Consider the following 23,593-nt stretch of genomic DNA (forward strand, 5'->3'; position numbering starts at 1 on the left):
GTGTCTCATTTTACTTTTAACTGGCAATTCTCTAAGGGCATATGATGTTGAGCATCTTATCTTTTCATACACTTACTTACCATCCATCTGTCTTCTTTGATCAAGTGTCTGTCTGTTCAGTTCTTTTGTCCATTTTTAAATCAGGTTGCTTGTTTTATCATTGTTGAGTTTTAAGAGTTCTTTGTATATTTTAGAAAACAGTCCTTTATCAGATAGGTCTTTTGCAAAAGTTTCCCCTAGTCTGTAGCTTGCCTTCTCTTTCTCTTGACATAATCTCATTTTATTTTCATTTTTATTGTTTTGGTGAGGAAGATCGGCCCTAACATCTGTTACCAATCCTCTTCTTTTTTCGCTTGAGGAAGACTGGCCCTGAGCTAACATCTGTGCCAGTCTTCCTCTATTTTGTACGTGGGTCACCACCACAACATGGCTTGATGAGTGGTGTAGGTCCATGCCTGGGATCAGAACCCGCAAACCCTGGGGCAATGAAGTGGAGTGTGCCAAATTTAACCACTATACCACTGGGCTGACCCTGGCACAATCTCATTTTAAAGGATTCAAATAATATACATACTAGCAGGATGGGAATGTATGATCCCATCCTTCTGGTATTTCCAATCTCCTCAAAGTGGTAACCACTGTCAACAGTTGGGTAAATATGCTTTGAGTCTCTGTTTATACAAATAGGTACTCTATTTGCATTTATACAAATAGGTACTCTCAATCTCCCTTTCTCAAAAAAATTTAAATGTCAAAAAGACTCAGGATTACACTTATGACCAATTGATTTTCAACAAAAGTGCCAATGCAATTCAGTGAGGAAAAGATAGTTTTTTCCAACAAACAGGACTGAGAAAAGTGGATATCTGCAAGAAAAAATATGAATTTGGGCTCTTTCCTACACCATACACAAAAATGAACTCCAGAGCCAGCCCTGATAACCTAGTGGTCAAAGTTCAGTATGCTGTGCTTTGACAGCCCAAGTTCAGTTCCTGGGTGTGGAACCACATGACTTGTCTAGCAGTAGCCATGCTGTGGTGGCAGCTCACACAGAAGAACTAGTAGGACTTACAACTAGAATACACAATTATATACCAGGGCTTTGGGGAGGAAAAAAAAGAGAGGAAGACTGGCAACAGATTTGCTCAGGGCAAATCTTTCCTAGCAAAAAATAATTAATCACAACTTAATTTTTTTAAAAAATGAACTCCAAATGTTCACAGACCTAAGTGAAAGAGATAAAGCTTTTAGAAGTAAACATAAGATAAAATCTTTGTGACCTATGGTTAGGCAAAAAGAGTTCTTGGAAATAATGCCAAAATCACAACATTAAAAAAATTGATAAACTGAACTTCATCAAAATTAAAAACAGCTGTGTTCCAAAAGATACCATTAAGAAAATTAAAGAACAAGCCACAAACTGGGAGGAAATATTTGCAAATATTTCTGATAAAGGACTTGTATCCAGAATATACAAAGAACACTTACAACTCAATAATAAAAAGACAGACCCAATTAAAAATGGGCAAAAAGATTTGAATAGATATTTCACCGAAGACGACATACAAATGTCTAATAATAAGCACATGAAAAGATGCTGATCATCATTACTCATTAGGGAAATGCAAATCAAATCTACAATATGACAGTTCACACCCCACAGGATGGCCAATACTAAGAGAGACAGGAGCAAGCACTGGTGAGGATGCGGAGCAACAGGAGCTCTCACACACTGCTGGCGGGCACGTGAAAGGGTGTAATCAATTTGGAAAGCAGTTTGGCAGTTTCTTAAATAGTTAAACAGAAATTTACCACATGATCCAGCCATATCTACCCAAGTGAAAGAAAACATGCCCACATGAAGATTTGTAAGTGAATATTCATAGATTATTCGTAATCGTCAAATAGTGGAAATGTCCATCAACTGGACGATACAGACTGATGTCTCCATGAACCGCTACTCAGCCATGAAAGGAACAAAGTACAGGCATGTGCTGCAACATGGAGGAACCCCAGAGACACCACGCCGAGGGAAAGAAGCCACATACAAAAGACCACATATTGGGTGATTCTTAGAATGAAACGTTCAGAAAAAGCAAATCTACAGAGACAGTAAGGAGACTCGTGGTTGCTTGGGACTGGGAGTGGCAATGGGAACTGACTGAAAACAGGCAAGAGGCATCTTTCTGCGGTGAGGAAAACGTTCTAAGTTTGGATTGCAGCGACGGTTGCACAACTCTGTAAATTTACTAAACATCATTGACTTTTACACTTAGAATGGGCAGATTTTATCATATGTAGATTGTTTATCCTCAGTATAGCTCTTTAAAATAAATAAAAGCCCCAGGAGCCAACTTGAAGAGGCTCCCACTGGCCAAAACTGGGAAATGAGCATCACTAAAGATAATGACTGTAAAAGATGCCAACACAAATACTTTTAAATCCATAAAATAATTATGATACTAAGAAAGACAAAATTAATTGGTCACCATTGAAGGATGCTAGTGAACCAACTCATTATTATGTCAACTGGTCATAAAGTGACTCCATAAACACTATTCACTTCTGCGCCATATAATTACCAGAATATTGTGTTTCTTCACATTTTTCTCTAGACTTCATCATTGCTTTGCTTTTTGTTTGCTTAGTTTTTTAATGTATCTATCATCAATTTGCCTCTAAAGTCTGCACAGTATGTATAAATTCCCTCTTAATACAACTAGAAAAGCAAACCACTCGGGTATTCTGTTCCGTTCAGCCTCAGAGACAGTATCTCGCCGAGCCCCAGCCTCCTGCTCCAGTCTGAACAGCTGCTTCCTAAGCCTGCTGCTCACCCTCTTTACTCACCTCAGCCACAATTCCCTTAGACTTTTTGGGGATCTGTCCCAGCTCCTTCCCCTTTCTTGGCTTACTCCCTCATTTTTGTGAGGGCCGTTCTCAGTTTCCTGAGAAAGGGTGCCTGGGAGGTAAAATTTCAGACTGTGTGTGTCTGAAACATGCCTTTCCACACTCAAGCGTGACTGGCTGGGTATACAACACCAGGCTGAGTGTTATTTTCCCCGAGAAGTTTGAGGGCCTTGTTCTCCCAGCTTTCGATGTCGCTGTTGAGAAATCTAGGGATATTCTGATTTTTGACCTTTTGTATGAAACTTGTTTTTGCTCTCTGGAAGTTTCTAGATGTTTCTCCTCATCCCAAGAGTTGTACAATTATATTTCATTGTGCATTGGTGTGTGTCTACACTGACATACAGTGCTAGGCACTCAATGGGCTCCTTCAATCTGGAATTCAGGTCCTCCAGTTCCAGGAAAATGTCAAACTATTTCATTGATCATTTCCTCTCCACTATTTTTTCTGTTCTCTTTTTCTGGAATCCCTGTTATTTGGATATTATACTTCCTAGACTGGTCCCCTTAATATTCTTATCTAGTCTCTCCTCTTTTATCTCTCTCTTTTTTGCTCTAATTTATGGGAGATCTCAGCTTCATATTCCATCTTTCTAGTGAATCTTACATTTCTGCTCATATAGTTTTTAACTTCAAAGAGCTCTTGTTGTCGTTCTCTGAATGTTCTTTTTTGCATAGCTGTTCTCATTTGGCAGAAAAAATGCCTGGTCTCTTTGAGCATATTAACACTTGCTTTTAAAGTTCTTTCTCCTGGATCAGCCCACGGCCTCATCCAGACAGCTTCCTTCCTGTGCTGCTGCGGCCCCTTCTTCCAGGTTTCGGGCTGTCTGCAAATGTCTCATGGTTCTTGGCCACTGGTTCTTGAATTAGTATTTTATATGCTTATTTCTAAAATAAGCTCAAAAAGCTAGAAATTGTCATCTCCCTACCTTCACTGATTTTCCTAGTAACGGCCTCTATCAGCGCTTTCTACACCAGATTGGTATGAGGGCTATGTCTGACTCTGATAAAACTATAAACTCCTCTGGGGTAGAGAATGTGCCTATTTGTCAGCTCCTCATACAACGCCTGACACACAGCAGGGACAATAACTGCTCGATGGACCCAGCTACTGAAGACTCGTCCTCATTTTCGCACACATGGAATCATCACAGACTAGGCAACAGCTGAATAGAATCTCAATTTCCAACCCATATAGAAATTACCCTGACAGTATGCAGGAGGAGGGGACAGCAGCCATAAAATTTAGACAGTGCTTTACAGTTTGTAAAGGGGCTAATATCTCCTTTAATATTACAGATACCTAAGCAGCCTCTACTACTCCCATTTTACTACTGTTACCTCACTTCCAAAAACATGCGACTCGAAAGTTAAGCCATTCCAAATCCTGGCCACATACCTGAAGGCTGGCCATGTTCCAGAACCCATCCAGGTCTGCACAGGTGGTATCCTTTTTGCCTCATTTGTATTCCAAATTGTCCACCAGTTCTTCAAGCCGTTTGAATATTTCTGCCTTAAGGAGTCTTTTTTGACCAACTGCGAGGGGAATAAGATCTTCTGCTAAGGAAAAGATGAGATTTTTAAAAGCTAGAGAACAAAACAGGACCTTGATTGCAAGTCAGCCAGCTGATAAGACGACCTCACCCCAAATATCCTGGGGCTTCCAGAATCAAACTCTTACCTTAAAGCAAAACAAAAAAACATCGACTACAAAACTTTGTCATACAAATACTGAGCATTAACTGTCTGCTTCTGTTCCCACTAAAACGTAGCAATATTCATTCTCATATATGTTGCTACATAGTAAACAGCATTCTGCTCACCTTGTATTTTACAAGAATTCAACCTCAAACAACTCACTGTACATCAGCATCTAAGGACTTCACACAGCACACAAATGATTTTTTCTAAAAAGCTTCTCCAAATAAGATTAAGGAAATATCAGAAAATTTGTTCCATATTTATTTAGGTCATTTTCATTCAGAAAATATTTTGCATAATTAAACAATACTAGATATAGATGTCACTCAAAAAGTCATAAAAAATCTAACAATAAATAGGCAAACGTTTAACTCCCAGGAATGATTGCTAACATTCTAATTACTTACACCTTATAAGTCATCTACCATTTTAGCACAGAGATACTAGTGAACGTATGTTGAGAAATGAAAAGTCTTGCTATTTTGATTAACAAAACTATAAAGTTCGGCAACACTAGATTTTTGTTTCAGATAAATGTAGACATATTAAAATAAACAATGCAGAGCCACCCTGGTGGCCAAGTGGTTGGGTCCATGCACTCACCTTCAGCAGCCCAGGGTTCACTGGTTCAGATCCTGGGCCCAGACCTACACACCGCTCATCAGGCCATGCTGTGCTGGCATCCCACGCAGAAGAACTAGAATGACCTACAACTAGGATATACAGCTATATGTCAGGGCTTTGGGGAGAGGGAAAAAAAGGAGGAAGACTGGCAACAGATGTTAGCTCAGGGCCGATCTTCCTAAAAAGAATAAATACATAAATAAAATAAAATAAACAAAGCTAAGACAAAAAACATAAATGTTCCCTCCCCTTTGTTTGGAATCTATACTTCAAGCTTCCTTTCCCACTCAAGGCAGTCGGTCAATATTAATTCCTCTCTTTCATATCAGAGAATCTTTCTAAAATTATGACATGTTTCAGCTTTACAAATGTTTCTCATACTAATATCTAAGTATTAGCAATATGACACTTATACAATAGCGATTTTCCAGAGCTGATGCTTATTTTATGAACTGTGATATATTAAAATCCATAAATACAAGTTGATATCCTATACATGTCCATCTTTCTACACCTAAAACTTACGTGGATGGTTAATGCCAAGAGCAACTTTCCAAGCTAATATTTCTAGTTCTTTCCGTTCTCATTTATCAGAGATGAAACAGAAAGAACCAGACATGCCTGAGTTCTGTCTTTACTTCTGGTATTGCCCATGGAACTGAGACCAACCCAACTGCCCAGAGTAAGTTGAAGCTAAACCCTGTAAGACTGGAATTACAGTGTCAGGGCCTCACAGATTCTAATTAGTAGGCTTTGCTTGTCCAAGGGCGGTAGTTCTCAACACTGGTCAATTTTGCCCCCCAGGGGACATCTGGCAGTGTCTAGAGCACCTTTGTCACAAACCAGAGGAGTGCTACTGGTCTGGGACGTTACACAACATCCTGCGATGCAGAGGACGGCCCCACAACAAGAATTATCCAATCTGAAATGTCAGTAGTGCAAGTTGAGAAACCCCGGCCCAAGATAAATTGAATCTGTCTCTTTATAAAAAGCATCTTAGCAGGAGAAACTGAGGATAGTTTTTTTTCTTAGAAGAAAAAATTAGCTGTTTATATCTAATGAAAACTTAATTAATGAGAAAGGAGACTTGTCTTAGATCCGACATTATTTAGTTGGGTAAATTGCTTATTATCTCAATGTCTCAGTCCAACAACACGGTGGACTAGCTCATCTCTAAAATCCCTTACAATCATAAAACCTTACGTTCTACAAACAGCTGAAGTGGCTCTGAAATATACTCATTCATAATAGAACAAATGAGTATTAAAAGTATAGGAAGATAATATTTCTCCTCTATTTGATTGTCAAAGCCCAAAAAAGTGGTTAGTACTGTATTGGAAAAGATGTGAGAATCTCCTTGCTACATTCACTCAAGAACATAGTATGTCATCATTTCCTGTGTGATGTGGAGCGTTGGGGCCTTTCTCCAGATGCAGTCCTCTGATCTGTGTCCAAGGCATTTAGGTGACATGGCTTTTAGGTTCCCAAACAGGAACTCTAATTTTCAGTCTTCATAGTTGGAGAAACATAATCCTATCTTATGATTTAGTGGGCCAAGGAGCCTACCATCATCTCCCTCTATCCTTCTTTTGTAAAATAAACATTAACTTAGTTTCTTTGTTTGAAAAAAAAGGTATGATAAAATAGGAACTCCCATATTTTGCTGAGGGAATGTAAATTGAGGTCTTTATTTATTTGCACAGGAGAGGATTGAAAAGCATCCAGGCTTGTTTTTTGCAGGCTTGACAGTAATACTACCAGACTGAACTCAATGGAAACAACCAGCAACAGGGACCTACTAAGTAAATCGTGGTGTAGCCATACAATTGGATACCATGCGGCCATTAAAACACACACAAAAACAGCATGAGAAAGTTCTTAAAGGACTCAAATGGAATATCTCCTACATTTAACATTAAATGAAAACAGAATAGTATGCTACTGTTTACATTTAAAAAAAGTTTATCTACATATGCATTATGTATCTCTGGAAGAATTCACAAGAAATGAATAACACTTGCCTCTGTGGAAGGTTCGAACTGTAGGGTTGGGAGCAGAGTTGGAAAAAAGGCTTCTCACTTGTACCTCTTTCTATCTTTTAAGTTAGCAACCACATGAATATACTAGCCATTGAAAAAGATTTTTAATTTAAAAGATAAATAAAAATCACTCAAGGTCAGTTTCCTCCTAATTCATCTACGTATTATATTAAGGTTAAAATAGTTTAATTTTGGTTTTAAATGTCTAGACATTAATACAAAATGCTTACACTGGGAACAAACGCACAGACCTGAAATGCAGCACATGTCGCTGCTGAGATGTCTGATCCTCCTTTATTTCAAGTGATGGGACTTCTTTTATTGGAAAGCCATGTAAATTTTCAGTAGTAGTTTCATTTTTATTTAAGACACGATCTATAGATTAAAGAAAACATTACATATACATTTCAAAGCAGCAACTCCTATAACGACATCCCCCACAAGACAAATTTCTTAAATCCTTCAATTTTTTCAACATTGAAATTTAAAATTGTAAATAAATTTAAAATTTAAATAAAATTTTATTTCTGCCTCAAAGATTTCATTCATCAGATCTCCTTTTACAGTGTCTCTCAATGTTCTTCATCTCTTGAAATTTACATTTCGGTCCCCCTCTCAGTCTGCAGTCCTCATTCCAGCTCTGTTTCCAGATAGCCCTCCCCATGCTTTTCCGTCTCTTCTGACCCTGAGATCACACCCTGAGCTACATGGTGAGACACATGGTGGAAAAGACTCTAAACGATCTCTGATAAACCATAACCCAGAGAAACAAGTAAAAAATTCATGAAAATACCATACCTGTGCTCCCAACTGTCAGAGAACTCAAAGGACGGCGTAATTCGTCGGAATCTTGATGTACTGAAGTTTCACTTTTGTGTGCCAACATTTCTTTTGTTACTTCTGGAGCCTCATCACTAAGCAAGAGCAAAAATACACTTCGTAAAACATGAACCCATACATCTCACTGAAGGATTTCAAAATTATGTTGTTTTTTAAAAACATGGGATAAAATAGAAATATGTTTCTGTTTTTTAAAACATGTCTAATCTAGAGGGAAAAACCGTAAACACCTCCAGCGGGAAGGCCCGTCTCTGCCCCCTGTGATGAGATCCACAGATGCAAAGCCCTCTCAACCGGACATACACACTTAGGAGTCTCAGATGCCGCAGAGCAGTTCTCGGTCAATCTGCCGCCAGCCAGCCTTTGGAAAGCAACCTTGCCATTTCTTGTAAAGATTCAAACTGATTTTTTCTCCCCACTTTACAAGTTAATCATTTTGTCTTTTGAGATAGCTTTTATAAAGTAGTACTCAGTAAAAAAAACACAAACAAAAAAATCCAAACCATGTCTGAGCTGCAGTATAGCAATTTCTTCTTTCTAAAAATTTATTTCTAAGTGTTGCAATTAAGTCACTTCTTAAAAGCAAAAAAAAGCAAATTGAATCGTGAAAATAATAATGCACAGAAAATATCAAATCTGTCAAATACATTATTGTATCCTTCTGAAAAATTTTTTGGAGAGGTCAAATTTTCATGATTTGTAATGAACATAGTTTACTAACTAAATAACTTAAAAAGCACAGGCCAAATTTAAGAAAGGCATTCGTTCTCCATGTCAGCAAGGAATTCATTAATAACATCTCATTCTGTCACTGGCTGTCAAAGTAGCGGTGCTTGTTGGCGTCTAGGTGTTACGTCATAGCTCTTCAGACCATCTGGTGGCCGAAACAGAAAATCTACTGGTGCGAAGGATGGCCTCCCTTTCACTTCTGCAGGATTTGTCTCAGGTAACTTTTCCACTTTGGATAAGACTCCATCTGGATCCCTTCCGTTTGTCACACTGGTTTGTGATTCCAAAGTATTTACTTCGCTATCAACTTTAAAAGACATGACCTGGATGTGAATAAACAGAATAGAGTGAGAGTCTCTCTTCTTGGGATATATTCCACCAATTTTTTAGGCCCGAAAATGTGAAAGTTAAGAGATATATCCCACGTACATAATTTAAGAAACAAAAACAAATACAATTAAATGTTTACATGGAGTCAGAAGACCAGCTACATAAACCATTGCTATGGTCCAGAAAGAGGGAGAACCAATCCATATTAAAAAAACTATGTAATAGGTTTTAGGTATTACCAAAAATTAAAATATATGAAAACTAAGGTGGAAAAATTCACTCACCTAACAAATACGTATCTTTTTACTTAAATTATATTGATAATTACAAAGGTTTGAGAATCAGAAATCCAATGTTTATTGGATTACCAGTATTGTCAAGGACATAATCTTTTTTAATAACTTTGGATTATTATAAATAAGTTTATCATATGAGCAAAACTATTTTTCAATGTGGCACAATAAGATTAACCATATAAAATGTGAAGCGTATTTTCTTTTTCAAGTCAATTTGTTATTTGGTAGTTTTTTTTTACTGTAATATAATTGGCATACAACATTACATTAGTTTCAGGTATACAACATGATTCAATATTTGTATATTGTGCAATGATCACCCCAGTTAGTCTAGTTAACATCCATCGCCATGCACAGTTACAAATTTTGTTTTCTTGTGATGAGAACTTTTAAGATCTACTCTTAGCAACTTTCAAATATACAATATTATTAACTGTAGTCACCATGCAGTACATTACATTCTCTACTTACTTATTTTATAACTGGAAGTTTGTACCTTTCAACCACCTTTGCCAATTTAATCCACTCATTTCAACATAATTTTTAGAGGTTTCTACGTTTCTGAGTTTTAATGAGATACGTATTTCTACCCGGACTAGAGTTTAAGGGTAACACTGTGCTTGAGGCCTGTGTGGCTGCAAAGGTAGACACTAGCGATAATCCTTAAGGAGAAAACCAACCTTGAGGGAGGAGCTGTGAGGTCCAGCTGCTCGCCTGTGAAGATCACCCTGTACTGCCTTCCTTGGAGGATCTATGTCTGATTTTTGGTAAGAACCTAGCCAGGTTTCTTACACTTTGGCATAACTTTGTTTTTTTTTTTTAAGGCTAAGGAATTATAGCATGGATTATAAATTAAGGGATTGGGTCCTCGAAATGGTGGCTCTTTTTGAAGACTCTACCAGGCACTATGCTAGATGCTGTCAGAAACGTCAGGTGATTTCATTCTTGAAACTACTCTGTGTAGATATTACATGTTACAGCTGGGAGAACAAACTCATAGCTTCCCCAAGATTATATAGCCAATTGGAAGCGAGACAATAGGCAAACTCAGGCCTAGCTGAATCCAGAGTCAACGCATTTCACCCACTGCACCCATCTCCTAGCCGATGCTCACATGAAGGTTTCCGTCAGCTGTGTTTTTATTTTCTCTCTTCTGTTAACCAAACTACACATTCTCTACCTATAAGGTTTTAAAGATGAGACACCTCACAAACCATAACAGTAAACCCTCTTGACGCTTCCTTGTGCTTCAAGAGGTTTTCACACACGTGGAGGTTAACCTCTTGAAGCAGTTTTGTAAGCTTAATTTCAGCTTCATGAAAATAAAAATGAGATTTTCCAAATGTCTAGAAATAAACAGATACTTATACTCTACCTTGCCTGGTTCTTCTTCGATCTTTTTGGCAGGCCTTCCTTGATCTGGTACTTTTCTTTCTGTTATATTATCTAAAATAAAAATGACATAACAGATCCATTTTGACTAGATAGAAAATTCTGCATTAAAAATGCTAGGTAAGGAGCCGGTCCAGTGGCATAGCAGCTGAGTTCATACACTCCACTTTGGTGGCCCGGGGTTTGCTGGTTCAGACCCTGGGCATGGACCTATGCACTGCTTATCAAGCCATGCTGTGGCAGCTGTCCCACATATAAACTAGAGGAAGATGGGCACAGATGTTAGCTCAAGGCCAATCTTCCTCGAAAAAAATTAAAAAGTACTAGGTAATTTGGGAAAGAAAAAAAGGCAACAATATGAATCTATGCCTTAATGGATTTTATGATTAAAAGTCATTTTAAAATATCCTATTTAAAATACCCTATTTAAATACGATAAATACAGATAAAACTTCCTGCCAAGTATAGGATATCTGTTTACAAAACCAAAGGTGCTAAAGTATTTTACCTTTTGCCTCTGACTATCAAATGCATATTTATTATAGAAAATCAGGAAAAGCAAAGCGCAAAAAACATCACCCCAGAGGGGCTGGCCCCGCTGCGCAGCAGGTAAGTTCACGCTTCTGCTTTGGCAGCCCAGGTGCTCAGATCCCGGGTGCGGACCCACCCACTGCCTGTCGAAAACATGCTGTGGTGGGTGTCCCACATATAAAGCAGAGGAAGATGGGCACGGATGTTAGCTCCGAGCCACTCTTCCTCAGCAAGAAAGAGGAGGATTAGCGGCAGATGTTAGCTCAGGGCTAATCTTCCTCAAAAAATAAATAAATAAAAATCACTCAAGATGACCTTATTCAGAAATCATCACTGCTGACAATTCAGGGTATGCTTTTCCAGTTTTTTTCCTATGTTCACATATTCACATACATATTTTAGAATTGTGATCACACTGTTCAGAATTGGACCTGTTTTCTTTGCCCACTTAATACATCCTGGACCATGTCATGAAGTGTCTTTCACAGGATCGTTCTTAAACGCTACACTGTATTCCACCAAACAAATGGGCTGTAATTTACTGGGGCCATTAATCTTCACTTTGTGGCGCTGCCCACCGGTGCACATGCTTCACCGCTTGAGCGCCCACTGTGTGCTAACTGGATGGTGGGGCACTGAACCTGTCTTCGGGACCTGGAATCTCCCGTTTCCTCCTCGCCTACTCAAAGAAGTACACGATGACTTTAAAAACTGAACACGAAAAACCTCAGGGACCAGAGCATTCTACTTCAGCCACTGATGAAGGAACAGTTCTCACCACGTGCCGCTCGCGTGGCCGGCACAGCCAAGGCTGCTCCCGCAGAGGCTGCACTGGCGGTGCCTGCCCCCGAGGTCTGCTTCGCTCTTTGAGTCATCGACCGAGTGGTTCTCACGCACGTGGGCATTGCAGGCTGCCCTGCTGCGGGAACCATGAAATTAAATGCTTTCGGTAATTACTAAAGCATTGTTGCGGCAACGTCAGAGCTTATAATAATAAGCTACCTTTTTCTCGTTGGACACTTTCTTTTCAGAGGTTTGTCTTTGACCAGATCGTGTTGCTCGAACATCACTCCTATTAATGATCTATTGAAAAGATTAGGTGGTATGTGATTTAATTGCTTGATGAATCAAATTACCACATTTTCAATCGGTATTTTGACCCCTCATCTGAAATCTATTGTAAATGACCCAGCAAAAAATCCACCACCCCAAATAAGATGAGATGAAAAAAGTTTTCCATTATATAGATTTCCTTACAAACTTTTTGTAGAATCCTAGAATTTTGAAAATGCCAATAGCCTAAGCTATTCTAAATAGCTGACTATAATCTTCTGAGAGTCCTTAAACATACCAGCATGTTTTCGCTTCAAAACTTTTGAATTTTGTCTGGAAAAATCTTCTCCTGGATAGAAAACTCTTCCCACAGTGCACTCTGCAACTTCCTTGGAGACTGCATTCAAAGCGCCACCGTCTCAGTGAGGCCCCATCGGAAGCTCACCCTGTACCAGCTTCAATACTCCCCATCTGCCTTTTTTTTTTTTTATTTCCCGCATAATACTTAGGACCATCACATACTATATATTTTTCTTTTCATTGCCTATCTCACATGTAAGCTCCATGAAAACAGGGAATGTTGCTTTATTCATTACTATATCCTAGAGCCTAGAGGAACATGGCAGTGACTCAATTTATTGAATACGTGAAACGGAGCCTTCTCACCTGATAAAGAGACATGCTATTTACCTCCTTGCCCACTTCACTTTATTTTAGTAATCGTCCTATTAACTTTGTCCATAATGGTGTTCTGAAGACCCGTAAGTTTATCCCCCACCCTACGTGCTTTATATCCCTATCTGCATTTTATAGTGACATGGATGCATAATAGAGCCCAGTAAACAAACAGAGTGACACACAGAGTTGGTATAGATCTCATAAGGGATGTTTGGCAATGAATATTTCAAGTGAGTACTTCCTTAGCATCTAGCCAAAACTGCTCTATGTCACCATGCCAATAACAGGGAGTTTGGTACTGTTAACTCTAGTAAAATAATCACTCTGATTGAAGCTGATAATAGATTTAAAATGAATTTACTTACTCTGAGAAAAGGAGCACGATTCATCATTTTAGTAACAATTATCTACTATCAACTTCACCCTAGTCAGCTCCATTTGGGCTTTGGCCTTTGACCTGGCAATCCATACAAGATGGAACAGCATTAAAACAATCAAAAGCAGACAAAGTTAAAAAAAATGAACTGCCATAATTTACTTCCATGTCTCATTACAAAATAAAGTCTCCATTTTAAAGTTAAATTTTACCCTTAGTCATCCAACCCTTAATCATTTATGGCAAAAAGATACTTGCTAACTTAAATTACTCTCTTTTCTGGTTCTGGTTTGATTTAAATTATGCTTAAAAGCCTCAAAACTTACTCATATTTCTCAGTGAGCACAAAGGAGAAATTTCATACTATATTTTCCAGGTATTAGAATCCTTGTTAATATGATGAACTGGAAATATTTGGAAGGGGTCAATGAAGAAACTAGAGTATTAAGATCTCTTCTCTCCTGTTTATGAAAAGATACTGCACAGCTTACTTTCTTAGCTTTGACAGTTTGCCTTCAAATCCAATGATTGTGCACTTGTCCTCTGTCCATAAGAAAATGGAGACCTGATCACAAAGCAAGGAAGAAATCCAGCAAGAGAAGGATTGATTAAAAGTGATAAGTTATTTATCAACTCTAAAATTCCTGAAGAAGCACAATCAGACTTCTTCTGTAGATTAGAAGCCACTTGCTTCTCCAAATCTCAGGGAAGATCTAGTGCTGAAGAAACGAGGCACAAAGTAAACAATATTCAGCGATGGCTATTGTCTAAGTAGAATAAAAAACTACTGGTGAATCGTAGTATTTAACACAACAATGTGTGTCTTTTTCCCCCTACATATAACACTTTGTAAATAGCTGTTTACAGTTTAGACCAATGACTGGTGCCTTACATACTCTTGAGAAGCCAGATTAAATTCAGCCCCTTCCAAGAGGTCTTCTCTGATGTTCCTCCAAACAGAAACAATCTCGCCCTCCTCGAACACATACACACCATATTTTTCTGTATCTTTCCACCTTGAGCTACATTCTACTAATTTTGGTCACTTCCACCTTATCCTAAGGTCACATGCAGAGTAATCAAAGGTCTCTCAAATCAATGACATTCCTGAAGCAAACAAAAACAGGCGATATCTTGAGCTTTTATATTATTCAATTCTTATTTAAATCAGGAATGAATACACAGCCAACAAGAGACTACCTTGAAAAGAGCAAATCACCAGTGACTACCTAATTTACAAATCCAGCTGCCTGTGTTCAAACTTCATCCCCCTTAACTCATGGATCATTCTCTTCTTTAGATCACCCCTCCTCCAGCTTCTGTCCTGTTTTAGCTCTCCTGCCAATCTGACCTATCACTGGTACCTGACTTCTGCCCACTTGAAGGTGCTCTCTAGACCTCACTCTTTCACAATGTGTATATCTTTACTGGAGTGGTCTCATTTAGCCCTACAGCTTAAACCCCCATCCATACTCCCAATATCATATCCTAAATCCACCACTCAGCATGGATCTCCGTCCTGATTTTCAAATTTTTATTCCCAACTGCCTGTTATCCAGATGGCCCAAATGAGCTGCAGAAAAAGCAGGAAAAGCATTATCAATATGCACCCACTTAGGCATGTTCCTTTTCCTGGCTTCCACCCCTCTTTTAGCTGCAGCACAATTTATATGGTTGCTCAAACTAATTTATCTTCAGAATCATCTTATCTCCGACTCTTCAATTTCCTTCACCCCTCACCATCTGCTTGGTCCCCGTCAAATTTATCTCCTGAGATGTCTCACACCTGTTTCTTCCTTTAAGCCCACTGCCCCAGTCCCCTTATCCTGTCTCATCTATTCCATCACGACAGTCTCACTACAGTCTTCCTACCTATAAGTTCTTCCCCTTCCAGACTACGATCTTCCAGCCTAGGGTAATCTTCCTGAATTATTAATCTGATCATGGTACAAGCTCATGTATAAGCCTCTCTTGACTCTCCGCATCCGACAGGGTGGACGCCAGATCCTTCGCCCGGCCTTGCCCGTCCAGCCTGGCTCTGACTGCTTTGCTAGTTTTATCCCGTGTCAACCTACCTATGGCTGCACCGAGAGACCTCATCTCCATCTTCTGAACTATTAGGATGTCACTCCCAGCTCCTGCCAACTAGCTAAGTGAATAAAGGGACTACAGGGAAAGGGTTGTTTTAGTCATTTAAACTCTCAAATAATCGCTTCTTGGCCTCTTGGCTAAGATCAAGTATAATCTCTTAAAGAAAAGTCTGGTTAAGAACTATTCCTGAATATCAAGTTATGATACTAAATTTACCTTTTTTGGTTGGTGTGCTGGTATTCATGAAAGAAAAATAGTCTTATCATGTCTATAAACACCCACTATAAATGGTCATCGCTGAAGGTTTCTCAATTTTTTCAGTCGCTTTTCCTCTAGGTATTTCTGGAACATTTGTCTTCGTTGATCACTTAGAAGAGACTTTGCTGATCCTAAGCAGGGGGGAAAATAGCATATAAAACATTCAAATAAAAAGTTATCCAAATGTCTAAAATACCATTATCTAACTTCAACAGCTGCTAAGCAATACTTTCAGTAACTTCGTATTGATTCCTTAGCACGCTAACCACACAAGTCATTTCAACCCCTGTTCTTTCAAAATTTCTCTCCCTTTTGCCTTCTCTTGTTCACAAATTAACTGCTTGCCATCCCCTAGGCATCCATTACTTCACTTTTAAATTAATTAACTTCTATGATCACCCACCTCCAAGCTGACCTCCAACAATTCTCACCTCCTGGTAGTCATGCCCTTGTGTTGTCCCCTCCACACAGAATAGGGCTGAGCTGTGTCACCAAGAAAAGTGTGGGAATGATGGAGTGTGGCTTCCAAGACTGTATCATTAAAGACAGTGCAGCTTGGCCCTGCTCTCTCTCAGATCACTTGCGCTGGGGAAGTCAGTGGCCATGTGGAGCCTTAAGGAGATTCAGGCAGCCCTGATGGGGATTTTTAGGCTGCTTAATTTTAAAACAGTTTATGATGAGGATTTTTAGGCTGGTTACTTTTAAAACTACAGATAAGAAGCAGGCTCCAAGGAGTGGAATTTGTTTGCCCTTTGATCAGAGGCAATTGCATTTGTAAAGGAAATCTTCATGCCTCCCTCTCTGGAATTTGTTTGCCCCTTGTTGGGAAAACATTTACATTTCTAAGGGAAACCTCTATCTGTGAAGATGCCTCCCTCTCTGAGCCAGGAGGAAGGGGGGATGGCCTTATCTTTGGAAACTGTCTGGCAACCTCATGTAACTGACCCCCCACCCCAAAATCCTCCTTTGTCTTTAGCCGAGGATAATATTTGAGCGGTGACTTCTGCCATTTACTCAATCCGGTTTGATTCTTATCTAAAAGTTGTGGGACCGCCAAATGGCCAGACCAAACGGGCACTAATAAAGAGATAACTCACACACCTATGCCTTAAATATTGGCCCCAACCCTCAGTTCGGGGCAGCGGCAGCAGCAGAAGCTCCGACTGCCCATGGGTCCTGTCCCCATGCTATTCCACACTATTCTCTAAATAAAAGAGCACTACTGCCAGATCTTGAGAGTCTAAGAAATCTTTCTTTCGACTCCTCGGCTCACCGACCCCGCGTCAGCCCTATGGAGACACCACATGACGAAGAACTAAGGCCTCCTGCCAAAAGCCAGCATCGACTTGCCAGTCATGTGAGTGAGTCATCTTGGAAACAGCTCCTCCAGCCTCAGTCAAGCTTCAGAGGCATCCCTGGATGACACCTTGACCTGTCAGATTCCTTATCTCCCACCTGTGATTCTCAACTCAGGTTTCTACTATGTATTTTCATGTTTATTTAAACTTGTTTGAAAAATGTGAGTGGCTACTATGTACCAGACATTTTTAGGAAGTAAGAATAAGAGAATTTCTGCCCCTGAAGGGCTCACAGTATCGTGGGGGAGATGAGCACAGTTTCAATTTGGTTTAGCATGGAATGAAGACTACGAGAATGCACAATCGAGAATCAGTATAAACCTGTCTGGGGAGGTCAGGAAAGGCTTGTCAGAAGAGAGAATACCCGAGAAGGTTTCTGAAGAATGAGAGTGCGTTTGCCCACTGGGTGAGGGTTTAAAATAATCCAGGGAGATGACTGCACAACTCAGTAAATTTACTAAACAAAAGGCATTTACTTAAATGGGTGAATTTTATGGTATGCAAATTCTACCTCAATAAAGTTGTTTAAAAGAAATAATCCAGGCAGAGAACAGAAGATGCGAAAGCTCAGATGATGAAGTGGTTAATCATCGATGAAACCCCTATATCCTCAACTTCCCTGAAGTTCCTCTTCCCTTCATCTCTTGATCTAACCGTAACCTGGCTCTCCCCTGAAGACAACGCTCCCCTAGTTGTCCTCTCAAGTGGTTGACTGTTTTCTTCTCCCACAAAGGTCATATCACTGGGCCTGAAGCGGGCCGGGGTGGGGGGTGGTCCCTCATTGCTGTTTCTCAATTATTTCTTCCTCTTCACTAAAACAGCCCAGCTTTATATTTCACATCATCAGACCATACTAGACAGCACCCTGACTTGCCATCTATAGATGGCAAGTTCTTCTCTCAGTATTTTACAACTTAGTAAATGGCCACTCCATTTTTTTAGTTGCTCAGGCCAAAACCCTTAGAACCATCCTGACTTTTCTTTATCAACCTACATCCACTCTATTAGGAAATCCTATTGGTTCAAACTTCAAAATGTAACCAGAATGAAACCACCCAGGGTTGCCGTTCCCACTGTGGTCAACCATGAGCTAAATTATTGCAGTTATCTCCCAGCTGGTCTTCTGGAGGCCATGCTGGTCACCCTACCATCCGTAAGTGATGCTTTAAAACATAAAGCAGATTATAAACACACTAATCCAATAATGGCTTCTCATGTCACTCAGAGTAAAGCTGGTCTCCCTGTAAAGAAGGCCCTTGGGCTGCATATTTCACTGGTCCTGGAAAATGACAAAATTGAAGCAGTGAACATTTAAACAACTTGAGACCTGATTTAGCTACAAAACTTCTATTTTAATGTCCCTTATCAATTAATCTTGTCAACACTTATCTTATTCAAACTCCAGAAGTCAGAACTTACAACACTCCACAAGCGAATGGAACTTTCACTGCCTTTACCTTAAATAGGAAGTATTTAGTCATAGAAAATATCAAGTTATTTAGAATGGTATTTCAAAACTCCATTCTTCTGGTAAGTTTTTTTTTTTTTTTTGATGTGGAAGATTGTCCCTGAGGTAACATCTGTTGCCAAAGCTTCCTCTATTTTGTTTGCTGGATGCTGCCACAGGCTTGAGGAGCAGTATGTAGGTCCACGCCCAGGATCCGAACCCACAAACCTCGGGCCGCAGAAGCAGAGTATGTGAACCTAACCACCACACCACCCAGCTGGCCCCTGGTCAAGGATTTTTTAACCTCAGGTATTAAACCAACTTTTTTCCCCTCTTCAAAGCAGTTAAAATTACAATAGCTCTTTACTTACTTTGCCTCACACTCATCTCTTCTGGAATAGGCTCTTGAGATGTCTCCTCTAATTCAAGATTTCTACCTTCCAAGGTTGGAAGGTTGACATCCGTCAAACCAGAGTGTCTTTTTCGTTCATATTTATCATATCTGTCTGCTTTCTGAGAGAGAAAACTCTCCTCAGCAATTTTAGTTCTAATCATCTCAATACTTAAATCCTTTCTCAGTTGACTGGCAAAATGTGATGCAGCCATCCTGCCAGGGAAAAGAAAGGTAGACAACTTATATAGATTTTCATATTATTTAAAAAATTAAGATTCCAGTTCACCTCCTGCCCCACCTCAGAGCATTCTGAAATAAAAAATTTTCAGTACAAAATGGAATAAATATACGACACTGCAGAGTGGGAAGAAAGTTATCAAAAGATAGTACGATCTATTTTGGGCTTCTACATAGGGCCTTGCTTGACAGATGAAGTGAAGCCCAGGAAGCTGTGGGCCATAACACAAACAAGAGGCTCTAGGCTCACCGCACAGCATTACAAAGTGACAAGAGTGAAGGAAAGGAGAGAATAGGGAAAGTAAGTGAAGGACAGTATACAGAATCGTTTCCTAACCTTTCCCTGTGATGAAGGCAGGCAGCCTGGCATTTTTTCTCAAGCCAAAAAACAAAACAAACCAAACACACGAGATGCCTATTAGACAGACAGGGATGATAAGCAGGCAGTTGGATATACAAGATTGAGCAAAAGATGGGATTTTAGAAGAACTACCATGGTGATACAGAAGGATAACCATAGTTTGCCATTTGAGGGCATAATGAAATTATTTTCGGCCATGTGAAAAATCATATTGTTTACCTGGCCCATACTCTTTTCTTAGAAAGATTCTTGAGAACGTGTTCAAGCAAAACAAGGGAGAAGGACAAGAAACAGGATGCCATGTGTTCCAGGAAATCCTTCATTCAAATGAGGAAAAGAATAAAGGAAAGTGGAAAGTCTAAGGGAGTCACCTATGCAGCTGGTATAGAAAAGAACCAAGCCCAATGGGAGAAAGATGACTGATTCTCCACAAGTGTTGCTGGCTCAAAAGAAAAAAAAAAGAAAGAAAAAGGGGAAGGTCTGCAATAGGAAGATAGAAAAGTTCTAAGCACACTATACTCTTCAACAACAAGAATAACTGAGACAGTCCACTAGAAAACTCCAGATAAAAGAAAAATCTGCACAAGAAATGCAACCCATTAAAATGTTACATGATTTTAAGCAATCAACAGAGTATATAAAAAATGAGAATTCTTCTGACCTGGATGCTAATAACATTCTCCTGTAAGAGCCCAGGGGAAGTGACAAAGGACTCTACTTTTCAGTAAGCATGCTCCTCTACTATTTGACTTGCCACCTCCTGCAAGTATTAATGTGCTAAATGTTAAACAATAAACCATTAGTTATTTTAAAATACTGCATAGGACTATGCTCCACAAAGAGAGACAGGGTGTGTGCAAAAGCTCGAGTTAATAGTAAAGGCGTGTTTAATTGTCACCTAAACCAGCACAGGTGGTTAGTGTCATTGCTGTTACACAGGTGAGGGAGAGAACTGCCAACAGGCGCTGGAGCTGGGATCTCAAGCCCCGCACGCAGCCTGGCTCTTCACATACAGGACATCTAAGTTCCCCTCTTGGCTGAGTGGAGTTTCTTCCAGCTTGAAAGTCTAGAATGCCTTCGTCTTGCTTGCCTAGAGGTTCCCAACCAGGGCGGGTTTAGTTGTCGCTGGCTCTGGGAGCAGCTACTGGAATTGAAGGTCGGGGCCAAGGATGCTAAGCATCGTCCCGCCCCAGAGGCCAATCACGGCCCAGTGGTGAAACGCTGACTGCTGCATAGATTATGGCAACAAATACTTACTCTTCTGGAGGACGGAGCCATCGGCTGCGGGAAGGACAGGTAAGTGGTCCTAGAGGAGCCTCCCCCAAGCGGCGTCCAGCTCGCCACTGCCCACCTCAGACCCTTCCAGACCTTCTAGGAGGAGGCGAGCCAGCGCCCTTCCTCCAGCTCCCAGCACTCACCTTCCTCAGGCAGCCTGTCGCGTGAAACCTCAGTCAAACCAAAAGGAAAGGAACGCTCCCTGTCTGGAGAGCCGCCGCCGCCGCCTCGGAGCAGTGCCGCCTACACCTGAGCCGCCCAGAATCCGAACTTCCCACACCCAGCCTCTGATTGGAGGGCCTTTGAGCAACCCCTGCGGGAAAGGGGCCCGCCCCTTCTCTCCCACGAGGCTTGCGATTGGTTCTCTCCCTGTGCTATTCGAACTGATTGAAAGGGGAACGCACGGTTCAAAGGATGGGCGGGTACGACGGGATTATGCCTGAGGGGCGGGGCCGGGGCGCAGGTGAGGCGTTAGGGTCCCTAATCCGACCGGAGCTCCAGGGCCCCAGCATCCGAGGAAAAATGAAAGCGCTCCTCGGAGCAGAAGGGATTCACTGTTTGCAGGGCTTTTTAACGTCCTTATTTAGTCACACAAATACAGCTCAGCTTATTGGAACGTTTTCTTCACTTAATATTTTTTAAAAAGGGTTTACTACCGCAGATTTCTCCTTACATCGCTTAGCGTTACTTTCCAACATCGCCAGGCTTTTTTTTTCCCATCCGCTTTTTATTGAGGTAAAATTTAAATACCGTGGAAAGGATTGATCTTTTAGTGTGTGATTTGATGAGTTTTGCTAAACGTAAACAGCTGTGTAAGCACCACCCAATCGGGATACAGAGTATTTCCATCACTGAGAGTTCCCTCATCCCCTTTCCAGGCGCCCACTGTTAGGCAGCCAACCTCTGCTCTGATTTCCATCACCACACACATAAAGGGGGTAGGTCCTCTCCCAGGTGGGCCTTCTTTCTCTAACCATGCTTTCCAGATCCATCCCTACTGTTGCGTGATCAGGAGTTGGATTTTATTGCTGAAAAGTATTCCATCGAATACTTTGTCTACCCATTCACCCATTGCTGGACATCTGGATTGTTTCCGTTTTTAGCGATTATGAATAAAGTTGTGTGGAAATTAATAAATAGAAACTTCATTAAATTGGAGTCTTGGGGCCCAAAGGTGGAGCTCTCACACCCTACCTTCTAGCAGAGCCCAACAGGAAGAAGACAGACTTCTTCTTGACCAAGAAGCTCAGCCAATGAGAGACTATCACAACTCAGCTAGTGAAACGCTGCTATACCTCTGGACTCCATGTTTACAATGGCCGTCCCAACTTGCTCTTCCTCCCAGAATAGAGTTTCTCCTCCATGCTGCTAGCGACTTGCACCTGGCTCGAGATGGTTTCAGACTTTGAACTGCAATTCTTTCCTGGTCCCCCATAAACCCATTTTTGCTGGAGAAATAACTGACTGTCTGTTTAAGGTCAACAGTTGCTATAAACATTCTTGTACAAGTCTTTTTTGTGGGCATGTTTTATTTCTCTTGGGGAAATATAGATGTGGTATTTCTGGGTCATTCTGGGTATGCTTAACTTTATAAGAAATTGCCAAGCAGTTTTCCAAAAGAAAGCTGGCACATTGTTAGGAACAGAGAGGGTCATGGTGCAATGATAAAACATTCTATTCGCCAAGCTAGAGCAATTTTAAACATGTATGGAGCTAATAAAATAGGCTCACTATTGATGAAGCAAAAATCTACAGAACTACAGAGAAAAAATGATGAATCCGCCGTTATCGTGAGTGATTCAACACACCTCTCTCAGCACTGATTGACCAAACAGACACAATTCAGCAACGATATAAAGAAGATCTCAACAAAAGCATTAACCAACTTGACCGAATGGACATTCAATAATCAGAGAACACATATTTTCCTTGAGCACGTATGGAGGAGTTACAAATGATCACACACTAGGCCATGAAGAAAACTTCAACAAACTGCATAGACTCAAGAAAGTTAGAAATTAAAAGCGAAAAATAAATTTAAAATCCCTGTGTAGTAACTTCTGGGTTTAAGATGAAACTTATGATGGAAAATGTAAATGTCTAAAACCAAAAGATAATGAAGAAGCAAATCAAGACTAGTGGGATTAGGTGCTTTGAAAGGAATTTTGAAAGAAATTTTAAATGCTTATATTAGAAAAGAAGAAAATCTTAAAATTAATATGTGTCCCTCTTAAGAAATTAGAAAAATAATAACTGAGTAAAGTCAAAGAAAATAGAAAGATAGTAAAAGAAAGTACACAAACCAGTGAAATAGAAAGTAAAGATACAATAAGAAAATCGACAAAGTTAAAACTTCATTCTTTGAAAAAATTAAAATAGATAAAACTCTAGCAAGATTGATCAAAAAAAGAAGACACAAACAGTATCATGAATGAGAATACACAAAGGGGACTATATGCGTTACTTATTCCTTTGTAGCAGATTACCCCAAAATGTGCAGCATAAAACAACCACCATTTTATTTGCTCTTGATTCAGTGGGTCAGGAATTTGGGCAGACCTCAGTGGAACAAGTCATCTGTGTTTCATGTCTGTGTTCTCAGCTGGGTTGGCTCAAAGGGCCAGGCACTGGCTGGGATGGGTATTGATCCCCTTTCTAATTCTCTCTTCTCATTCTCCC

The 23,593-nt window shown here is 40.1% G+C and overlaps 1 protein-coding gene and 1 long non-coding RNA gene across 14 annotated transcripts in view; one reads left to right on the forward strand and one right to left on the reverse strand.

Moving 5' to 3' along the window:
• On the reverse strand, nt 1–23,589 carry LOC123284681 (uncharacterized). Its single transcript, XR_011501331.1, has 4 exons — nt 21,058–23,589; nt 15,801–15,973; nt 10,839–10,909; nt 1–9,160 (listed from the first exon to the last, which is right to left on the reverse strand). It is a non-coding gene; the product is annotated as an uncharacterized lncRNA (long non-coding RNA).
• LOC139044374 (serine/threonine-protein phosphatase 2A regulatory subunit B'' subunit beta-like) overlaps nt 1–23,593 on the forward strand; it is an 87,743-nt gene that overhangs the window by 23,436 nt on the left and 40,714 nt on the right. Inside the window, exon 3 of one of the 13 annotated variants that reach the window (XM_070503847.1) lies at nt 15,486–15,646. The exons of the other annotated variants lie outside the window; for them this stretch is intronic. Within the exon in view, the coding sequence (XP_070359948.1) occupies nt 15,486–15,614 (129 nt within the window). The 3' untranslated portion in view covers nt 15,615–15,646. The remainder of the gene's footprint in view (nt 1–15,485; nt 15,647–23,593) is intronic. 13 annotated transcript variants of the gene reach the window in all.

Source organism: Equus asinus, unplaced genomic scaffold (assembly GCF_041296235.1).
Source record: "Equus asinus isolate D_3611 breed Donkey unplaced genomic scaffold, EquAss-T2T_v2 contig_803, whole genome shotgun sequence".
In the NCBI taxonomy this organism is placed as follows: Eukaryota; Metazoa; Chordata; class Mammalia; order Perissodactyla; family Equidae; genus Equus; species Equus asinus.